Source organism: Neoarius graeffei, chromosome 8 (assembly GCF_027579695.1).
Source record: "Neoarius graeffei isolate fNeoGra1 chromosome 8, fNeoGra1.pri, whole genome shotgun sequence".
Classification (NCBI taxonomy): domain Eukaryota; kingdom Metazoa; phylum Chordata; class Actinopteri; order Siluriformes; family Ariidae; genus Neoarius; species Neoarius graeffei.
In genome coordinates this window covers 93,607,335-93,630,310 of record NC_083576.1, presented here as the reverse complement: position 1 = coordinate 93,630,310, position 22,976 = coordinate 93,607,335, and the positions used below count along the sequence as shown (strand labels likewise).

The 22,976-nt window shown below is 42.3% G+C and overlaps 1 protein-coding gene across 1 annotated transcript; it reads right to left on the bottom strand.

Moving 5' to 3' along the window:
- Window positions 1-968: 968 nt before the first annotated feature.
- On the bottom strand, window positions 969-22,621 carry LOC132891056 (transmembrane and coiled-coil domain protein 3-like). Its single transcript, XM_060928527.1, has 4 exons — window positions 22,448-22,621; window positions 7,024-7,868; window positions 5,321-5,456; window positions 969-3,222 (listed from the first exon to the last, which is right to left on the bottom strand). The coding sequence occupies exons 2-4, from the start codon at window positions 7,866-7,868 to the stop codon at window positions 2,932-2,934; spliced, it is 1,272 nt and encodes a 423-aa protein (XP_060784510.1). The 5' UTR covers window positions 22,448-22,621; the 3' UTR covers window positions 969-2,931.
- Window positions 22,622-22,976: the final 355 nt, after the last annotated feature.

Here is a 22,976-nt window from a genome sequence, read left to right as displayed (position 1 = left end):
GGAGACATTTATATGTTACATTTACATGGACACTAATGATCTGTTAATAATCTGATTCAAACTCGATCAGAATGAAACGTCTCCATGTAAACAGCTCGATAGCGTCACATCTGTGCAGCATGCAGCAGCGTACTTCAGACTGTAACTCATGTTCACACCGCACTCGTGCTCATTAAGATTATTTGATGCCCAGCATCTGTTCCTGATCACAGTGCAATCACAGCTCACATATTTAAGGACTCACAGGACACAAGCGGTAAACGCTCAGAGTCACACGCCTGTCTGTACCAAGCCGTTTGGATATTCCTGCCCTGGGTTTGACTTGGTTTCTGTTTTCCTGACCATGTTTATTGCCTCACCTGGTTTGTCCTACTGTTTGCCTGTTTCCTGTTCCTGGCCTCATGTTTCTGTCTTACCATTTTTTTTTTTTTTTTGTGTGTGTGTGTGTGTGTGTGTGATTACATGTCTATCACCTACTCCCATAACAGACAGAATTTAGTCAGACTGAAAGAGGTGTAGATCAGAGATAACCTGATCAGAACCTGGTAGCCATGTAAACACTTCATCAGATTTCCTTCTGCATGTTCAGTTTGCTTTCACGCAGTGACGTCATCGTGACATTTTATAGACGGGAGAAACGTGGTGTACTTTAGAATCTAATACATTATAGATGTAATAAATCATCATATGAAGTTACTCACTACTTGAGTTATTTTATGAGATTCTTTTTTTGATGAGTACTTCTACTTTATTAAGTAAAAATACTTTTACTTTAGTAGTTTTTGTTTTTTTCTACACACCGCTGATTATCACAATGAATTCATTCCAAGCGTAAAGAACGTGTGTGTAAACGTAGCTACTGGTTTGTTGAAACTTTGAAAATACGACTTTACTGTAAACTGAAGAGCAGCAACACGAGAATGCGAGAAATCTTAAGATCAGTGCACTACAGATACAGGTTGTGTGGAAATGCTTACTTTTATTACATCCATGATTTAAAAAAAACGTATTAAGAAAAGAACAAACTCAGTTTGCATACAGTATACACACACACACACACACACACACACACACACACACACACACACACCCCTATACAGTATGTGAGGAACAGCAATTACAGCTCCATGTGTTCACACAAGAACACCAGATTCAGTGCTGAAGATTAAAGATGTTCAGTCCATTAGAACCTGAGCCAAAACACACGGTACAGCACCGCAGAACAACGTTACCACCAAAATGAAAAACAAAACAAAAACACCCAGAGAGTGTACCGTACATCACAGCTCCATGCCAAGAGCATGAATAATAAAACAGAAACGTTAGCAGTAAATTATTTTTCTGCAGAAATTATATTTACGGGGTGGCACGGTGGTGTAGTGGTTAGCGCTGTCACCTCACAGCAAGAAGGTCCGGGTTCGAGCCCCGTGGCCGGCGAGGGCCTTTCTGTGTGGAGTTTGCATGTTCTCCCCGTGTCCGCGTGGGTTTCCTCCGGGTGCTCCGGTTTCCTCCACAGTCCAAAGACATGCAGGTTAGGTTAACTGGTGAGTCTAAATTGAGCGTAGGTGTGAATGTGAGTGTGAATGGTTGTCTGTGTCTATGTGTCAGCCCTGTGATGACCTGGCGACTTGTCCAGGGTGAACCCCGCCTTTCGCCCGTAGTCAGCTGGGATAGGATCCAGCTCGCCTGCGACCCTGTAGAACAGGATAAAGCGGCTAGAGATAATGAGATGAGATGAGAAATTATATTTACATCACAATAAAGTACATAAATACTGTATAATCCAACAATACGATGCAAACTTTAACAAAATCCTCAAATCAGGATTTAAACTTGCATTACTGACCAAAGAAAAGCTGCAGTTTACCTGCACTTATTACTGAACAACCGGTTTAATAACAAAGAAATGAAAAATCCTCGTTCTTTTGGTTTCTATCGGCTCACGAGTCTGAGGTTCTCAATTCACAGGTCAAAGGTCAGAGATGAAGTTGGTGCAAAGTGAAAGTAACCACAAGAGTGTTTCACACAGTGCCGGGTCATTTCCCTTTCAGTTAATCAGCAGAACTTTAGTCACCTTTGTTCTGACGACTGTTTTCTCTGAAAAAGTAGGGAAAAAAAAAAAAAAAGTGTCTCTTCCTGCATCACTGTAGGAACAGGTCAAAAATCATAACTATTTAAACCGTAAATACTGACACCCTGATTCACAGATTTATAAGAAGGAATACAGTGAAAGGAAGTGAGAACACAAATCCTGTTGTCTATATGAAATTCAAAATCAAGTTAAAAAAAAAAAAAAAACTTTGTGCAGCAACTAAAAAAAAAAAATCTGATTTCAACAATGAGGAAAAATATTTCTCCATTCGCAGTGTTCAGGTTCAGGATTGACGTTCAGGTGCAGTACCAGTGATGAGTTAGTGTACTTTCACATACACAGTTTTTAGTGTGTTTGAACCGAACCCTGGTGTGTTCTCTCCGTCGGCGTGGTTCTTTACACAGGTGAGAACACACTCGAGCGATCGCACTCAGATCCGAGAGCAACTGAGCAAAGTGTTCTGGTGAGAAAGTGATCCGACTGTAAATCAGCTGAGCAACTGAGCTAATCTGTGCAAAATGTGTTTTCATTTGGTAAAAAGTTGTTTAGATTTCTTTGACCAGTACAAAGTGTAATTTTATTTTATTTTTTTTCCTGTTTTAAGCCCCACCCCCTCTGGCAACTTTTTTTTTTAATTATTAAGTGCAGCGTGAAACCAAACAGAATCAAATATTTAAAAAATTAAATAAATAAAATCATCTCACTGTGACTCAGAGTTGACAAACTGAGCGAAAGGAACGAGAACGCTCTTAAAGATCAGTATGAGGGTTCAGGGTCCAGGATTAAGGGAGGAGTTCCGGGTTCAGTTTCAGGTCCAGTTCTGTATCTAGGTGTCTGGTTCAGATCTGCAGTTCTGCGTTCGTGCCGAGTCTCTCGTAGCTCCTCCAGACCAGAGCAATCAGCACTGTGCTGAACGCCGTCACCAGCAGGTGTGTACGGCTCCGAATGCCGGTCATGATGCAGCGTGTCGCCGTGGAAACACACACCAACATCAGCATGATGACTGCAAGTAGCACGCTAATGATTTTAGCGAGGAGCTTACGGCCAAACACACCTTCAGTCTCCACCTGAACCACCTGCACCTGCTGCTCCAATTTACACAGCCGAGAGTTACACGACTCCAGCATCTCCTGGAACACACACACACACACACACACACACCAGTGTGAGTCAGAGAGCAAATTTTAGATTTCCAAACATTCAGTATCTGAAATGTTAGACATTTTAATTAACAGACTAATTATAATAAGGATTAAAAAATAAATTGCATTATTAATCTTTGTATTTAATAAATATGGTCTTCTTTCACTCTTCATGAGATTTTGATGAGTTTAAAGTTTCAGTGTCTTTGTTTGCTGATCTTGGAACTAATTTTACTAAATTCAGATAAATAAATAAAAAAAATCTGAAACATATGAAAATATCTCTCTATATTTTCTGACTCATTCACTACATTTACATCCACAAAATATTCTGGGTTTTGTCCCTTTTTCCAAAAAGACAATATTCCTACTTAGCTGTTTACATGGATAATTAAAATTAATATTCCACTAATATTCCTGTTTACATGCAGCCGTGTGAATTCTAATTGTCTTCTCCGTTTGTGAAAAACACACAGAGCGGAGTGTGAACAGGAAAGAGCTCGTGCATCACAAAGTGCCATAAAACCCCCAATTTTCCAAATGCCTTGTAAACATGTCCAAAGAACGCTCCTAAAACCTGAAGAATCTCGATAAAAATCCCACAGATTAATCTCATCTCATCTCATTATCTGTAGCCGCTTTATCCTGTTCTACAGGTTCGCAGGCGAGCTGGATCCTATCCCAGCTGACTACGGGCGAAAGGCGGGGTTCACCCTGGACAAGTCGCCAGGTCATCACAGGGCTGACACATAGACACAGACAACCATTCACACTCACATTCACACCTACGCTCAATTTAGAGTCACCAGTTAACCTAACCTGCATGTCTTTGGACTGTGGGGGAAACCGGAGCACCCGGAGGAAACCCACGCGGACACGGGGAGAACATGCAAACTCCACACAGAAAGGCCCTCGCCGGCCACGGGGCTCGAACCCAGACCTTCTTGCTGTGAGGCGACAGCGCTAACCACTACACCACCGTGCCGCCCAGATTAATCTTAATCAGAAAATGTTAAGCTCATAATAAAAGGACAAATTCAGAATATCCAAACAGAATATTCTGTTTCCATCACGTCCCGTATCAAATTCCAAATATTGTTGTATTCTGAATAATAGTAGAATATTAGTGTGAATGTAAATATACGAAAGGGTTTTTTTTTAAAATCCCTAAACTTTAAAACTTTCCAGTGACGGCCATTTTACTACACTGAACTATTTTCCTTTCATCCAAATTAATTATAATTTGTTAAATTAATTTAAAATAAATAATTGGATCAAAGGCAGAAAAACATTAACATTGAGCTGTGAATTGAGATGCCAGCTGGTGTATGTGCAGGACATCAGCACCCCCTGGTGGAGATAAAGGGGAAACACACTGAGGCTTGAAAAGCTAACCGCACCCCCCAGCTGAGATTAACTCCGCCCACTACGTAATTTTGAGAAGAGGTGGATGGATGGGGCCAGGGAGGGGCGGGGTGTGGAAAGAGCATAAACTGAATGATGAATTTTGATGAGCGTTTATTTGAAACATGAGTGCGGTTTCACAGACTCCCACTCAAGGGCGGGGCTGGGGGAGGTGGGCCGGCCGGCCGGCCATCTCTGATTAGAGGGCGTTAACATTCTTCTTCTTCTTTTTAAATACAAATTTCATGATTTAAACGGTGGATTTTACATCAGCAGCGAACTTGCAGGGTTCAGGATGACTTTAACCAGCAGGTGGCGCTTTGATCCATTTTCAACCCATAAAATATAGATTTTTAGAATAAAAATTGTCATTTTGTTAACAGGAACACTAGCGTGATGTGTTTCATCACAGTACAGTCACATCATACAGTTTACAGCTCAAACATTTACGTGTGCAGTGATCTCACATCACCATAAATAAAATACAGGACATTTTTAAAGCCTGAGACACTAAAACTGTAAACACACAGTGTGATGAAAGCCTGACAGAGCCAATGAACTCAGTTACAGTCTCAGAGTACTGAGGTCTTCATTCTACAGATTATACACCACCACAGTGAAAAGAAGACGTTCTAACAGGAAGTGCCACTTTTCTCCACTTCCTGTCTGGGTGTGAGGTTACCTGCAGGTCTCTGGCCCTCTCATTAGCCTGATAAGCCACCTTCTCCTCAATGCTGGCCAACTCCTGCTTCAGATTTGCCATCTCATTCTGATGAAGTTCAACCAGATCGTTGAGCTGCTCCTCCAGACGCTCCGCCCTGTGACAGAAAGAAAAAGTGCTGAAACATCACCGCTGGGATTTTACACTGAACATTAAAGCAGATACGCAGAGCCATGGCCTCACTTTCGTTTATAAATGCCTTGAGACCTCAAGAATGGCACAGGAATAGTTTTAAACGTTAACAATAAATCTAATATAGTAATTTTTATGATTAAGGTGATTTATATAGGTAGCGGTCTGAGTGAATGACCTTGACGTCCGTAACATCACAGCAGGAAGTCTATCGGCCTCATCGCCATTTCCGCTATACTAAAACACAGAGCTGACTGCAGCACGACAGAAGGTGGATTTATGTTGCATTCATGGCCCAAGAATGTTCAAACTGCAAAGATTTGGACGCGTTTTGCGAGAAGTTCACGGGCACATTGGGCGCCTACGAAGTGGTCTCTCCTCTGCTCTGCACATTTTACTGAAGACTCGTACGAGACCTCTGATCTGTTGAGGAGTGTTGGCTATAAGCCCGGATTGAAAGAGGGTGCAGTAGCAACAATTAAAGAAAAAGAAAAATACTTTCCTTTTCTTGTAGTTATTTTATTTATTTATTTTGAAAAAGTAAAGTAAGTTCAGTTGCACCAGTCCTCCCGGAGTGTGAGCTGAGGGTTGTTGCTAAAACCCGGGACGGAACGGGACATATTATCGCTCGGGCAGTGACCTCGCTGCAGTTGTTGCTAAAACCGGTGACGTCCCGTTCCGTCCGGGGTTTTAGTAATTGCCTGAGCCAAGCAGTAATGGCGGAATACTCCGTATGGAGAAAATGGAGAATGAGTGGAGCAGCCGTCTGATTTCTCCGCTGGATTTGCTCGCCTCAGCAGCAATATCTCACCCTTACGTGGAAGAAGTGAATGAACGGAGAACTGAACAAACAACTGAAAGTCAGATTGTTTCAAAACAATCCGCCACAAGATCGGCCTTCAGGAAGCGAGAACGCAGACGGGTAAGCTCCGACTCTCATTTGGATTTAAAAAAAAAAACAAAACAAAACACAAAACTCGTTGTTTCCCTGCATTTAGATTAATCCATGTAACTTGTATTGTGTGTTTAAGTTAGCGGTATGAGATTATTTAATTTGCTTCAGAATGTGATTGTCTCAGTTCATCTGATTATTTAATGAGCCTTTTGCGTTTTATCAGTGAAAATGCATGCATGTACATGTCTGTTGCATAAGTTATAGCACCCATCCTGTTTTAATGAGAGTCAACCCACAATCAGTGAAGTCAAATCAGTCTTAGTTGAGCGAGTCGGTAACGCTATTTCTTACTTTCACCATAAATTGTTATTTATATGACTTTGGTCTATAGCTGTAAAAGGCCTCGGCCTTAAAACCGGTTCCCGCTGTGACGTCACGCGCTCAGGGCTGGCTGGCTCAGCGGGGCGGCGCCAATCACAACTTTGTGGTCGATTTTAACTCTCAAAAATATATATTTTTTATTCCCATTTATGCAGCATACAAGAGTCAAGGATGGAGATACTCTCCACTCAGAAATTTATTTAAAAATAAAGGTTCTGCATATATGCTTTAAAAACCTGGAGATGAATAAGCAAACCTGTCTCTCTCGTCCTCGAGCTGCTGTGTGAGGAGGTCATGTGTACTCAGGTTCACTTTCAGAACCTCCATGTCTTCAGCAAGTTGGATTTGGGACTGACAGATCTCCTGAAGTTCCTCCAGCACCATGTTGATGGTGTTTTGGTTGTGTTTGTGGAAGGAAGGCTTTCCGTTACTATCCACTGAAGCAGAGGTTCCCGTGGAGCACTCATCGTCATCACTGTGGAACTTTGATTGGCCGACGATGGTGGCACTCCCGCTCAGCATCCTGCCTCCACCTTCGTCCAGCGAGGTCTTGAGCTGTGTGATGTTGTCTGCGCTGCCGAATTTGTTGCGGATTAGATTAGCAAACTCTCTGGGCTTGTTGAAGAAGGACGGTGGTGTGAGTAACACTGTCGGCGCACTGGGTTTTAACTTGTCCAGGCAGTGATGGCGCCCGCTGCCACTCACATCCTTCAGAGTGTCCTTAGACACGTCCTTGGTCTGCTCTTTAGCGGCGTCTTTCGGGCTGCTGTTCTTGGAGGAGCCATTGTTGTTCTCGCTCTCCTTCATGCGTCTGTAGTACTGCTCCAGCTTCTTCTGTAACTGGTTAATGTTGTCCACCGTTTTCTGGTTCTTCTTCTCAAACACTTGTTGGATTCTTGGAACCTGGTGCTTATCGGCCATATTGACCAGCTTGAGGAACTCAGCCACGTTGTCATCGTGCTCCATTTGCTCCACCCTCAGCTGCTCCTTTGTCTTCAGGATCTTCTGCTGCAGGTTGCTCGAACAGTAAAGGTTCGAGTCAGAGCCTCCATGCCGCATCATCGGGACAGGGATACTGAGGACATAACAGTCGTTATCCATCTGAGGAAAAAAATAATAATAACACACACACACACACACACACACACACACGTCAGATAGGGAGCTCAGGAAAGGAAACCAAAATCAGAAAAATGACCATGAAAACTGCAACTGCTGCAAAGTTGATCTGACAGACTGCTGACACACGACTTCGAAAACAGACTGCTTTTAAAACAAACTGTTCACATTTTAATGCCATGTCAACACCTGAGGCTATATCATGGTAAAAACATTTTTTTTTACAGATATTACAATTACTTTATAAATAAAAACTACATTAAATATTAAAACACACACACAAAAATGAATAAACAACTAAATGAACTGCTTTAGGCGGCACGGTGGTGTAGTGGTTAGCGCTGTCGCCTCACAGCAAGAAGGTCCTGGGTTCGAGCCCCGTGGCCGGCGAGGGCCTTTCTGTGTGGAGTTTGCATGTTCTCCCCGTGTCCGCGTGGGTTTCCTCCGGGTGCTCCGGTTTCCCCCACAGTCCAAAGACATGCAGGTTAGGTTAACTGGTGACTCTAAATTGAGCGTAGGTGTGAATGTGAGTGTGAATGGTTGTCTGTGTCTATGTGTCAGCCCTGTGATGACCTGGCGACTTGTCCAGGGTGAACCCCGCCTTTCACCCGTAGTCAGCTGGGATAGGATCCAGCTCGCCTGCGACCCTGTAGAACAGGATAAAGCGGCTACAGATAATGAGATGAGATGAACTGCTTTAAAAACACGTGGCAGAAACCCAAGTCAAATCACTTTATTCAGCACGTTTAAAAACAAAGCGCTTTACAGTCGAGGTAAATAAAATTAAATACATAAAAGGCATGAACAAAACTGGAAGGAGAGAAATAATGAGGCAAGACTGAAGACCCAGAGGTGGACAGTAACGAAGTACCTTTACTCGAGTACTGTACTTAAGTACACTGAGTATCTGTACTTCACTTGAGTATTATTTTTTTGGAAACTTATGACTTTAACTTCACTACATTTGAAAGGCAAATATTGTACTTTTCACTCCACTACGTTTCTATCAAGGTCTTCATTACTCGTTACTATGAAGCAGCTTAGAAAGTAGATGTTTTTTTTCTTTTCTTTTCTAAATTGTGATTGGTTTTTTTCGCAGGTGACACTGAGACAGTCTATCAGTAATCACTCGGGTCACGTCACGGCCATAGACTGTATAAAATCAAGTTCACTGATTTCTCCGCAGCATTCTTTAACACAATCAGTTGATGGCAGAATGAAAGGAGGCGGTTCTTCTGGGGAACGCACGCACTCATGGCTATAGCTAGAACCCATGTTTCAGTTTTCTGAAAGGATTAAACATTTGTTTAGTCTTAAACGTTTGCTTTGTTTGCCAAAAACGGAGCACATCACGGCCTACAAAAACTCGCCGTCCAACCTGCGGAAGCATATTGAGGGATATAAACATTTTATCCCAAGAGAAAGCTTGCAATGAAGTTGTCTGTGCTTTTAGAGCTAGCGATAATGTTGCAGTAGCTGTGCAGTCTGGTTAGTCACATGACTTTCTATGGATTTGCCCACCAAGTTGCCATCGCCGTGTCCACGGCTAACCTTAACACATTAACACAGTTAACTTGGACACTGTTAGTTAGCATGTAAAAATGGAGTTACACCAACATTAGGGTGCATCAGTTGCCCTCACTTTCATAAAATCTGATGCATTTTTGTCTGGGTGTTCCTTTTCACCAATAAAGACATCCTGTAAAATTTTTTGACCATATTCAAAAGTCTAATGGTGGCACCATGAGGTTCATTTTTTGCCAAAAAACGCTTATTTTATGTTTTCGCATAAGGTTTGAATCACAATGTTGGACTCCATTTATTGATTTCTTGTGACCCAGAGATCATGTTAAGAACCTTTGCAAGGGATTGAGAAGCATTAATGTGATTCATAATACATTTGTATTGTTTAAAAGTAGTTGAACAATGATTCAATGAACAGCTAAAACTCAAACTGTGCTTGATAATATATTTAGAATATGTACTAAAAATGCATATCTAAGATATTTGGTATACTCTATAAGGTGCCATAATGTTTCATGAAAAGTGATCGAAATTGTGTCATAAAAGTCATAAAATAGCAGCTTTTTCCATAACTTTGAGCTCCTGGTGCCGCCATTAAACTTTTGAATTTTGTCAAAATATTTCACCCAGTGTGTTTTCTTACCAAAAGGAACATAAAAACAAAAATGCATCATGATCGGAGGAACTTTTCATTTTTAGGGGGCAACTGATGCACCCTAACCAACATGAATAACATTAACTTATCTGAAGTCCTTTCAGAAATGTTTTAGCATAATCTTGCCAAATAAACAAAATGTAGAAATCTCTCTTTTCTAGTAACGTTAGCTACCCAATATGATTTTGAGTTTGAAAAGATTTTGCTAGCATGTCAGGTGGAGCTTCATTGACTAGCTAGCTTAACGTTAAACCACCATGATTCCACAGGCAGATTCATACGTGCATGAATACAGACACTTGTGCACGTGAGACCTGTGAGATGGACAGTATTGTACTAGTCAGTCACAAGAAGTTGCTGGAATTTTTTGTTTTGATTTCAGATGATGGTCTTTTGTCTTGTTTAAAGCAGTGTTGCTGTTGGGCCGTTATTAAGCTCGAGGTGTGGATCTGGGTTTTAATCAGGTTGGATTGTCCTTTTTATTTTCTGAGCAAGCTGCATTTACAGCTATTCCACTGTCTTCCTGATTAACATACACACGTGTGCACACTACCATGCTGCTTTGTGTGGGTGGGGAGGAGTGTGACAATTTAAAAAAAAATATGAAAAGACAACGGTTCTTTTTCAGCTCAGTTGTGTTTCATTTTGTAACGTTCTACCAGGTGTTTATTCTACAGGTTAGTCAGTAAATCCAGTCGGTTGCTTCAGAGGCATTTGGTTTTGTAAGCGTTATGGCAATAATACAACAATGTGTTGACAGAAAATGTACTTAAGTATTTTTAAAAGCAAGTACTTCAGTACTTTAACTTAAGTAAAAATTTGACTGCACAACTTTCACTTGTATTTGACCAGCGGGATCTGTACTTTGACTTAAGTAATGAAGTTGGGTACTTTGTCCACCTCTGATAAGACCAGATAGAATCATAAAAAAGACTGTAAAATCAGTCATGAAATCGCAAGATCAGTCAAAATCAAAAGAGGATATAAAACCAATATAAAATCATAAAATTAACATGCAATATGATAAAAAAAATTATATGTAGCTAAATAAGAAATGAGAAATTATTCATGGTTAAAAAACACTAGAATGAAAAATTACGATTAAGAGTGAACTTAACCAAAACAAAACAGAAAAAACCCATGGAGCTCAGACTGAATCAAAATCAAACTGAATTAAAAGCAAGAGAAAAAAAAAGATGGGTCTTTAAGTTTGACTTAAAATCATGAATGGTAGAGCAGGAACTCATGTGGGGCGGGAGAGTGTTCCAAAGCCTGGGGGCAGCAGCAGAGAAGGTTCCATCCCCTTTAGTTTTGAGCTGTGTGAGGGGAACAGTGAGGGGATTTTGTGAGGATGAACACATCTGGTGGCGACACCTTTTTAAAAACATCATCCAAGGTATATTGTGAGTAAAAAGTTCTCTTGTGGTGTTGAGCTCCGGGCAGCTGAGTAAAATGGGCCCGATTGTTGACAATGTCTTGCAAAAATGGCACGATGGTGGTTCTTCACCCTTTAATAAAAACTGTGGGTGAGCCATGTGTGTCCAGTCCGACACCTGGTGTACACCACATGGTCATGTCCGTTTTGGAATGAGGATAAAAGGGGCGTTTTTAATAATGGGGTTAATTTCATGTAATTTGTTTTCAGGACATTTATCCCATTCAGGCTGCTGCAGACTCTCTAAAACAGGGGTTCTCAACCTTTTGCAACCTGGGCCCCACCAAAGCTGGTTCATTGCAGTTGGGGGCCCCTCTTCTCGCCCCGCCCCTGCCCCGCCCCCCCAAACACACTCACCCGCAGTGATGCCACCCGACCTACAGCACCTTATATCAACCGATAGATAGATAGATAGATAGATAGATAGATAGATAGATAGATAGATAGATAGATAGATAGCCCTGGGCTAGATTATTATTATCATTATTATTAGGGCCCGAGCCCAAATGGGCGAAGGCCCTATTGTTCTTGTAAGAGTTCACTATTCTTCTTCTTCTTCTTCTTTATTTTTCTCCGCTGTTGGGCCATTTTCGGGGCGCTTGCCATGGGCGAAAACGCACGAAATGTGGCACCAGTTCCGAGAATTGCCACCGCTACTCAGAACCAAAAGCCCAAACTTGGCCGGGGCTCAGGGCCTCTATAGCGCCCCCTAAGTCGTTGTGATTTTGGCCTCCCGCATTAAGGTGCCTGGTTGCCATGCAGTTTGAAGTAGTGGCATGCCATTTGGTACGCATATGTATCTCACTAAGCCGAACAAAAATGTAATGCCAATGCATTAGCCACGCCCAACAGGAAGTGAGGTAATTTCACTTTTGTGCGAAATGCATGGCCACGAAGACGGCGCAACTCCTCCTAGACCGTTCATAGGAATGTCACCATAATTGATACACATCATCTACAGACATGGCCGACAAAAGTTACTAAATAGGTTTCACGTAGGATAAACCGTTCAGAAGTTATACGTCAATCAATTTTCAACGCAAAATTTTACATGCTTAAAAATTCATAACAAATCTTCTGATTGCTCAAAACTGCTCATACTTCACACGCAAATCACTCATTGGGCTTCTGACATGTTACCCAATTTCTGTGTTATTTCGCCACTGGGGGCGCTATTTTTGGGCAAAAAATCCAATCTTTCCTCAAATTTGGTCAAACTTCACGGCCACCCTCTTACTACCTCCCATGTCATGCATACCACATTTTGGGAATTTTCGTCCATGGGGGGGCGCTGTTTTTGGCCGACGCATTTGCTCCAAAACAGGTTTTTGGTAAATAATTCCATTATGCTTTTCCTTCACACCTCTACCTTGTGATAGTACGTTGCTGTTGTAGACACTTATTTTCCCAACTCATAATCGCTCATGTACAGCATAGCGCCACCTACTGACATGGGAAAAACCAAAAAATTTATTCTTCAAAAATCTATATCTCATCTTCTATTGACTCAATTGTCATCAAACTTCATACGCAAACTCTTCATAGCTCACCTGACATATACGCCAAATTTTGTGCACTTTCGCCCCTGGGGGTGCTGGTTATGGCAAAAATGATATTGCAGCTTCTGATTTGTCAAACTTGGCAAGCAAACTCTTTACAAGACCCTTATTGGGGCGCTTGCCATGGTCGACAACGCACGAAATTTGGCTCCTTTTCCTTAGACTGCCACCGCTACTGAGAACCAAAAGCCCAGATCCAGGCGGGCCTCAGGGCCTCTATAGCGCCCCCTAACGTGTTGTGATTTTTGCCTCTCGCATTAAGGTGCCTGCTTGGCATATAGTTTCTAGTTATTATTATTATTATTCTTGGGGCCCGAGCACCGTTCAGTGCGAGACCCTATTGTTTTTGAAGGATTATTATTATTATTTTTATTATTATTAGGGCCCGAGCACCGTACAGTGCGAGACCCTATTGTTGCCATGTGTCCAATTCTGTGCTTTGTCGCCATTGTGGGAGTAATGTCTCTTGCCGAAGAAGCTGTGGAAGGTATTTCGCGGGGACGCATGCCCCCGCCCCCCTTGGCCGCTGGCGCGAGGGCCCGTCGAGGCCGCTTGCGGCTTTAATTATTATTATTATTATTATTATTATTATTAATAGTAGTAGTAGTAGTAGTAGCAGCAGTAGTAGCATTATCCATAGTAGACTAGCAGTAAGAAAACAACAAAAACAACAAATTATTTGGGTAGAGCTGAAATGGGGAAAGCAAAAATACAGTGTGGGGTAGTAGTCTTTAAAAAGACTGTTTGGGTTTTGCGCTGTATCGATGGATTGATGATAGTAGACTAGCGAGAGTCGGCACGAGTTAACTCGGCAAGAAACCAGACTAGTGTGTGTGTGGCAAGCACTCACACGGTGGCCATGGTATGCAGACTCACTCACGTGACGTTGCGTCATGTTCGCGTCACGGGCTTAAAATAACCTACACACAAGATTTTATGATAGATTGATGATAGATTTTATAATAGTATTGATTTGTATGTAATAGTCCAATGTCCTGCATTTTGACATGGGTAAATGTGTTGCATCTGCTTAGCTACTATAGCCTGTTAGCCCCAGATTTTTTTTTTTCCTCCATACATGAAGCCTACTCGCGACCCCCCTGGAGTACCTCCGTGCCCCACCAGGGGGGCGCGCCCCCCCGGTTGAGAACCACTGCTCTAAAATATAGGACGCCAGCGCAGGTCTGAGGTTCGATGATTTCTCTGGTGATTTCCCCTGGCCACACTATCTGCCTGCTCATTACCCATGAAACCAACATGACCTGGAATCCAACAAAAAACAACTTTCCATTTCTGTCTGTGTAAAAGTTCAACTTTGTGTAAAATACTGACAATCAAAGGGTGATTAGTTTTTTTAAAAAGCAGTGCCTGGAGGCATGATCTCAAGTCTGTAAAAATTAAAGAGTTCTGTTGTTTAGTGTTGTTTATCTACTTCAGTGCTAAAATCAAAGCACGAGCTTCAGCTGTAAAAACCTTACTCTGTTCTAAGACGTGCAGTCCGTGATGATTGTGTCTGGTTACCATCACTGCAGAAACACGTTTATCTACTTCAGATCCATCGGTGTTTATAGGTGTATGAAAGGCAGAATGGCATCTTGGATCTAAGAACTGCTGCTGGTGCACGTTTGGGTGCATCACTGCCTTCTACTTCTGGCCCAAAGCCATTATAATGCTCATTTATTTCCCAAATTCCAAGGGAAATGGTGTAGAAACATGTCTGTGTCAAATTATCCACACCGATGTTCAGCTTCTCCAGATGAGGTTTTCTACAGACTCCAAGAGCACTGATGTAGTCAGGGCTGGCCTCACATCTGGGGGAAGAACCATGGTCTAATGGTCTTTCTGACTTTATACCTGTCCATATAACAAATCTCTTTCTTCTCTCCATCTGTCTGTCTTCATTAGCAACTCTGGTTTTTGTATAGCATGTGGAATCAGTCTTTCATTTAACACACTGCTCAAGAGACTCAAGGTCTCAGTTTCACTCCCTCACACACACACACACACACACACACACACACACACACACGGTTTCTCTGAGGTTTTGTCTCATTCTGAGGAAAATAAGGAAGTTGTGGGAGATGAAGTAAAGATTAGAGGACAGTGCCTTGTCCCTCTTTCCTTCCTCTTTCCAAGTTTAAAAAAAATAAAAAACAACCCCCCCCCGCATACACACACACAACGGTCACTGGCAGAGACACTTCTCCCTCAGAGCCGTCCAACAGCAGACCTCAGAAACGTCACTCCGTTATTAAAATCAGATAATTTAAAGTCAACAGCAGAAATTAATTTTAATAAGAACATTAAGAATTTGTGTTTTGAACACAGCTGAAATGCGCATAAACACACACACACACACACACACACACACACAAACACACACAGAAAGAGAGAGAATTAACATCATTTAATTAAGGATTAAAAACAGCACAGAAAACTTTCACTTCCTTTTAAACGTTCACACAGTGTGAAAACATCTCAGTGTCGTTTCTCAGTACTGTACGAACAGAGTGTGTTCTGATTGGCTGAGAGCAGTACAGTGTGTTCTGACTGGCTGGGAGTCAGGAATTCCATCAGGGAGTCAGTTATTCACTCAGTCAGCATGACGTTCCGTCAGTCACTACTTCAGTCTCTCCACCAGTCAGTCAGTTACTCAGTCAGACAGTTAGTCACTTGGTCAGTCAGTCACTACTTCAGTCTCTCCACCAGTTCGTCAGTCTCTCCACCAGTTCGTCAGTCTCTCCACCAGTTCGTCAGTCACAAGGCCAGTTACTGCATCAGTCAGGCTACATTAAAAAAAAAAAAATTATATATCAAACTGTATACACACATGAAATCCACATCACTGTTAGGCTGCATTTGAATCTTGTTTATAAAACACACACACCTCCATTTCCATCTTCATCACCGATGGTCATTAAATCTGTTTAATGAAGGATTGTGTTTAATCTGTGTTTAATGAAGGATTAATTAAACACAGGGGCGGCACGGTGGTGTAGTGGTTAGCGCTGTTGCCTCACAGCAAGAAGGTCCGGGTTCGAGCCCCGTGGCCGGCGAGGGCCTTTCTGTGCGGAGTTTGCATGTTCTCCCCGTGTCCGCGTGGGTTTCCTCCGGGTGCTCCGGTTTCCCCCACAGTCCAAAGACATGCAGTTAGGTTGACGTGGGACGGCCTTGGGCTGAGGTGCCCTTGAGTGAGGTACCGAACCCCTGACTGCTCCCCGGGCGCTCTGGTGTGGCTGCCCACTGCTCTGGGTGCGTGTGTGTGTGTGTTCGCTGCTTCAGATGGGTTAAATGCAGAGGATGACTCTCACTGTGCATGTGACAAATAAAGGTTTCTTCTTCTTCTAATTGTGTTTAATGAAGGATGAGCTCATCACTACTGTAGGCTTTAAAAACAGAGTTTACCCACAAGGCACTACGTGGGGCAAGGAACCCTACAAGAGTGTGTTGGTATGCAGGGTGAACTTCTCAGACAAGCTCAAACACGCTTTCACACACACACACACACACACACACACTGAATCAGATGAAGACCTGAATCTGTCCTGCTCTAGCTGAAGGTTTATTTGCACGTCTGTAGTGCTGTGTCCGTGTTCAGCTCGTACCTGCCCAGGTGAAAACATGATGCTGTACATTTATGCAGTGTGTAATTACACAGTGATTCAGTTTGTTTAGAAAACACGATTACATAAAACTCACAGAACGTGATGAGCCTGTGTGCTGCTGTTTAGATTAACCTGCCCTGAGGAAAAATCACCAACAGCAGAGAACAGGACCGTACAGGTCTGTAACTGTTACTGACAGAAGAATAAACATGACGTTAGTCGCATTACTGAATACAACCCATCTGATATATAGATCAGACACACTGTAGATCCGTATAGATTTGTTTATTGCTTTATTTTTAACGTCACCCTTTTATTCTAGTTTTAGCTCTGTAGTTTAGCTTAATTAGGAATCTGTAGGCTTGCTCCTTACAATGTCTCAGTGTACTTACATACGGACAAGTAATCTTGAATCTTGCTGAGCTGCACAAAGTTTTGGCACCCCATCCTATGCAGTAAATTAATAGAAAGGACACACCATAGGGGCCTCAATATCACTGCTGATCTGAGAAGCGTCCATCACTCCGTCCGGCCATCAGTTACACCATCGCTCACTGCGTCAGTTACACCATCGCTCACTGCGTCAGTTACACCATCGCTCACTGCGTCAGTTACACCATCGCTCACTGCGTCAGTTACACCATCGCTCACTGCGTCAGTTACACCATCGCTCACTGCGTCAGTTACACCATCGCTCACTCCATCAGTTACACCATCGCTCACTCCGTCCGGCCGTCAGTATCTGTTACTTTTAAATCTTTTCAAAAATGAAACATAGGATTCTTTCTCACTGGTCTTCTTACAGGACTTGTCCGTTTTAGCGATGGGCATGCTGGTGAATTTTCTACCATAAAAATATCCTTCAGATAAACTACAGCCTCCTCAGTTCATTCCATTTCGCTTAAAAATGAAGACTTTTATTCATATTATGATCATTAGGCTGCATTAAACTGAACTTGAGATATACTTATTTTTTTCCTTAGAGTTTTATAGTTGCTTTTTAATCACTTACAGCAGCTTTAAAAAATAGGTAAAACACCACATTTACATTCTTTAAATCCTTAATTTCCCACCAGATTCTAATGAAGTGTGATTTCTGAGTGAAACCAGTTTATCAAAATTAATGGTTTTCAGCAGGAACCAATTAAATCAGGTGGGAGTCATCTGTGAATTATAGCTGAATCTTTCCTACACACACACGCGTCTGATCTGTTGGAAGATTCTTGTTTTTTTTTCATCTGATGATGCAAGATAAAATCTAATTTACTGTTTAAACATCTCGTCTACTTTCCAGTGAAACTCCCACATGAACAATTTTCTTTCCTGAACACTTGACACTAAAACCAATTTCAAACCTGATTTTCCATAAGCCATATACAGTCATGTGAAAAAGAAAGTACACCCTCTTCCAGTTACATGGTTTTACCAATCAAGACATGACGACAAAAAAAAAAAAAAATCATCTGACCCTTACCAGGTCCTAAAATTATGCAAATCTAACCTCAGGTGTAAAGCAACACACAACAGATTCCACTGTGTCATTATTTATTTAACAAAAATTAAATGAAAATGCAGAACCCATGTGTGAAAAAGTAAGTACACCCCATGATTCAATAGTTTGTAGAACCACCTTTTGCAGCAATAACTTGAAGCGATCATTTTCTGTATGATTTTATCAGTCTCTCACATCGTTACGGAGGAATTTTGGCCTGCTCTTCTTTACAACATTGCTTCAGTTCATTCATGTTTGAGGGCATTTGTTTATACTCTGCTCTCTTATGCCATGTACACACGTAGCCGGGTATTTTTAAAACCGAACATTTTCCCCCCCTCCGTTTATAAAAATGTTTTATCCACACCACCTCGTCTTCGAAAAAAATCCCTTCCACACATAACCGAACATCTGCGTTTTCAATCACATTCATAAGCATTCCAAACCTGTAGATGGCATTATTTCCCCAAATCCTACCCCCTAATCACATCGCCTGTGCTCCTGGAGCAGTAGTTGGGCTTCTAAAATTAAACATGTAAATAGCACCTGCACAATAATTAACGCTTTCAAGGCACTACTCCGATCCATTACTCTTTAGCTAGCCGCACACTACGCCGATTTTCAGCGTACCGAGCCAACTGAAGTCGCGAGTCAGGCGTAAAGACTAGTTTTCGATGGTACCGACTCATCTCACAGCCGATTCGAAAAACTAATCGGGAGCCAGACTGATCGGCGAGAGTCGCTAGCAATAGCCAATCATATCTTTCGCATATAACACGTGACATCATTAAACACAATTTCTAGCGCGAGAAATACGTGTTGGTAGCACCTAATGCAGGTATATACTGTAATTCCATAGACTGAAGCTTTATCCATAGACACAGTGGGCTGGAAAGCCACTCTGCTCAAGTTGTGTGGCTGAATTCCAAATCGCTTTAACTCCCCTATATAAGTGCACTATTTAAGGTTGGGAATAATAGCTCATGCAGCCTAGATAGTGCGCTACATATTCCGTGTTGTGTCATTTGTAATTCAGCCTGTAGCATCTTCAAGTGTTGGATTTAACAGTAACTATATCCAATAGCCAATCACAAAGCTATTAAGATGTCACGTGTCGCTTCAATCGCGACTGCACTCGTCAACAGTCGGGGGATATGTGCGTGCCCTGTCGGGAGTCGGCTCTGAAATGGGTCGGTTCGGTACCGCGTGGATCGCCGTGGTGTGCGGCTAGCTTAAGTCCATGCTTAATCTGGCTTCTGCAGTAAACAAAGGTCGCACGTTTGACGTCAGGGCAGATTTGTTGTCATTTTTTTGGCGCAGATTGTGACATTCTAAAACGCAAACCTCCGGTTATCTCTGTCCACACGAAAAGGCATACACGGAGTTTTCAAAAATCTTCACTTTGCCCGGAGTTTTTTTAAATATTCGTTTTTGATGTGTTTTCATGTGGATGACAGGCCAAAACGTAGAAAAATATCTTCGATTTAGCAGATACCCGGCTACGTGTGGACGGGGTCTTAAGGTCCCACCACAGCATTCCAATTGGGTTGAGGTCTGGACTTTGACTTGGCCATTCCAACACCTTGATTCTTTTCTTTTTCAGCCATTCTGCTGTAGATTTGCTGGTGTGCTTGGGATCATCGTCCTGTTGCATGACCCAATTGCGGCCAAGCTTTAGCTGTTGGACAGATGGCCTCATATTTGCCTCTAGAATACTTTGGTACACAGAGGAGTTCATGGCTGACTCAATGACTGCAAGGTGCAAAACAAGCCTGTGGCTGCAAAACAAGCCCAAATCATCACCCCTCCACCACCGTGCTTGATGGTTGGTATGAGGGGTTTGTGGTGATATGCTGTGTCTGGTTTTCGCTAAACATGCCCCTGTGCATTATGGCCAAACATTTCCACTTTGGTCTCATCTGTCCAAGGGACATTGTTCCAGAAGGCTTGTGGCTTGTTCAGATGCATGTTTGCAAACCTCAGCCCTACTGCAATGTTCTTTTTAGATAGAAGAGGCTTTCTTCTGCCAACTCTTCCAAACAAGCCATACTTGTGCAGTATTTTTCTGACTGTACTGTCATGAACTTTAACATACTAATTGTGGCCTGTAGAGTCCTAGATGTAGTTTTTGGTTTTTTTGCAGCTTCTCAGAGTATTGCACAGTCTGACCTTGGAGTAAATTTGCTGGGACATCCACTCCTGGGAAAATTGGCAACTGTCTTGAATGTTTTCCACCTCTGAATAATCTCTCTCACAATAGAATGATGGATTTCAAATTGTTTGGAAATGGCCTTATAACCCATCCCAGACTGATATGCAGCAGCAGCCGCTTCCCTAAGACCATTGCTGAGGTCCTTCCTCCTTGGCATTGTGTGAACAAACACCTGAGTGCTCCAGACCAGCAAACTGCCAAAACTTCTGTTTTTTAAGAGGTGGCCACACTTGCTGATGCTCAATTAATCAAATTCATTTGATCAGCAACACCTGGCTGCTAACTGCCTTCATAACTTCTATGGAAGCAGTAAGGGTGTACTTAATTTTTCACACACTGCTACTGCATTTTTGGCTTACTTTGTCTCATCTCATTATCTGCAGCCGCTTTATCCTGTTCTACAGGGTCACAGGCAAGCTGGATCCTATCCCAGCTGACTACGGGTGAAAGGCGGGGTTCACCCTGGACAAGTCGCCAGGTCATCACAGGGCTGACACAGACAACCATTCACACTCACATTCACACCTACGCTCAATTTAGAGTCACCAGTTAACCTAACCTGCATGTCTTTGGACTGTGGGGGAAACCGGAGCACCCGGAGGAAACCCACACGGACACGGGGAGAACATGCAAACTCCGCACAGAAAGGCCCTCGCCGGCCACGGGGCTCGAACCCGGACCTTCTTGCTGTGAGGCGAGAGCGCTAACCACTACAACACCGTGCCGCCTGGCTTACTTTGTGTTAATTAAATAATGACAGAGTGAATATGTCATGTGTTATTGGTCATCTGAGATTGTTTGTGGCTAATTTTAAGACCTGGTAAGGACCAGATGATTTTTTTTTTTTTTATGTCCTGACACTTAAAGCCTAGACTTGAAAGAGGGTGTATTTTACTTTTCACATGACATACTGCACATGCATATACACTAATTGTGTGGCAGTGGGGGCGTGGTCAAGTGTCAGTCTGTGACCAGAGGGCAGAGTCAGGGAAGGTAAGTGGCAGAATCACTGCACCTGAGGTTAATTAATGTGTTTGTGTGTCTTCCCCAGTGACCGCGCCCTATTTAAGGAGAGAGAGCGAGAGCAGAGGGAGCTCTCTCCCCAACCAGACCACTGTGCGGGGCTGGGAGAGTCAAAAGTTTGCACTGAAAAGTCAAAAATAGAGTTTTGTGAACTCAGTTCTGGCCTGCCGTCCTTCTGTGCTCGGTCCCGGGTTTCAGCACCACTGTGACAGTTCGTATGGGTGGGTGGAGCACAGAAGGACGGCAGGCCAGAACTGAGTTCACAAAACTCTATTTTTCACTTTTCAGTGCAAACTTTTGACTCTCCCAGCCGCACACACAGTGGTCTGGTTGGGGAGAGAGCTCCCTCTGCTCTCGCTCTCTCTCCTTAAATAGGGCGCGGTCACTGGGGAAGACACACAAACACATTAATTAACCTCAGGTGCAGTGATTCTGCCACTTACCTTCCCTGACTCCGCCCTCCGGTCACAGACCGACGCTTGACCACGCCCCCGCTGCCACAATAAGATTTAAAAATATTTGTACTTTATTTGCAAAGACATTACATTTTGATTCCTTTCTATGTTTAAATGTTCCTGCATGTAAACAACATTTAAAACACTGAAATGAGTTCTTAATTTTACATCAAATAAACATTTAAAAATGTAAATAACGTGAAAAATATTCAGAGTTTATCACAAAGATATGTCACAAATTCCAAGAGAGTCTGTGAGTGAAACTTTATCTGTAGATTAAAAAAAACCAGATCAAAAACAGATCTGATTCTCTTCACAAATTAAGTTGGATTTAAATGTTTTTAGGCTACACTTTACACAGAAACACTAAGATTTTACATCTAACACTTTTTATTAGAACTCTGCAGCCTGTCCTTCTGAAGAGTTCTATAAAGAGCCCAACATTATTTTCTAAGAATATAAAACAAGAAAGTGTTAATAAACAACTTTTAAACAAGTAACGAGTCTGACCAGTTTAACAGAAGTACCGTCAACACACACTTTTTGATAATAACTTCCAACACAGGAACGCATGAATGGAGAGAGAGAGAGAGATTGTTACCGTGTGTCGGGGTTTGATAATCTGGAGTTCTCTTCAGTTTTCTGAACTTTTCAGCTTCTTCTGCAGGTTTACATGCAACAAACAGCATAAAATCACACTCTTTTTTTTTTTTTAAACCCCCGTCTGTCTCTCTCTCCGTGTCTCACACACATCTGCTGCTGATCAGAATTTCACTCTCTACACACGACAACTCCAAATAAAATCATTAGGAGTAAAGAGCGCCTCTTGCAGGTCATTCATATACACACACACTGTCTCTCTTTAAATTCATATGCAGAAAAGAATGCAGTGTGTGTGTTCCAATAAAACGCTGAGTGACAGGGTGTTGTGGTAACTTGGAGTTAGTTATCTCTCCGAAATTGATTATTTTTCCTGTAACAGCACATCCAGACAAGTTAGTTCCTGATGTCATTTACATTACAGCAGCCATAAACACGTTCCCTACGCCAGCCTCTTTATTCTCTCTTCAAGTTAATATGATTACAAAATCACAGCTTGTTCCATCATGTCCCTGAGAAACTGTACAGAA

What these genes read in the sequence shown, in the direction of transcription:
- LOC132891056 (XM_060928527.1), bottom strand. Translation starts at nt 7,868, where the DNA reads ATGGATAACGACTGTTATGTCCTCAGTATCCCTGTCCCGATGATGCGG. An exon ending in CTCGAGGACGAGAGAGACAG is followed by an intron (nt 5,457 to 7,023) that starts GTTTGCTTATTC and finishes TTTCTGTCACAG; the next exon opens with GGCGGAGCGTCTGGAGGAGC. An exon ending in AGAGGGCCAGAGACCTGCAG is followed by an intron (nt 3,223 to 5,320) that starts GTAACCTCACAC and finishes TGTGTGTTCCAG; the next exon opens with GAGATGCTGGAGTCGTGTAA.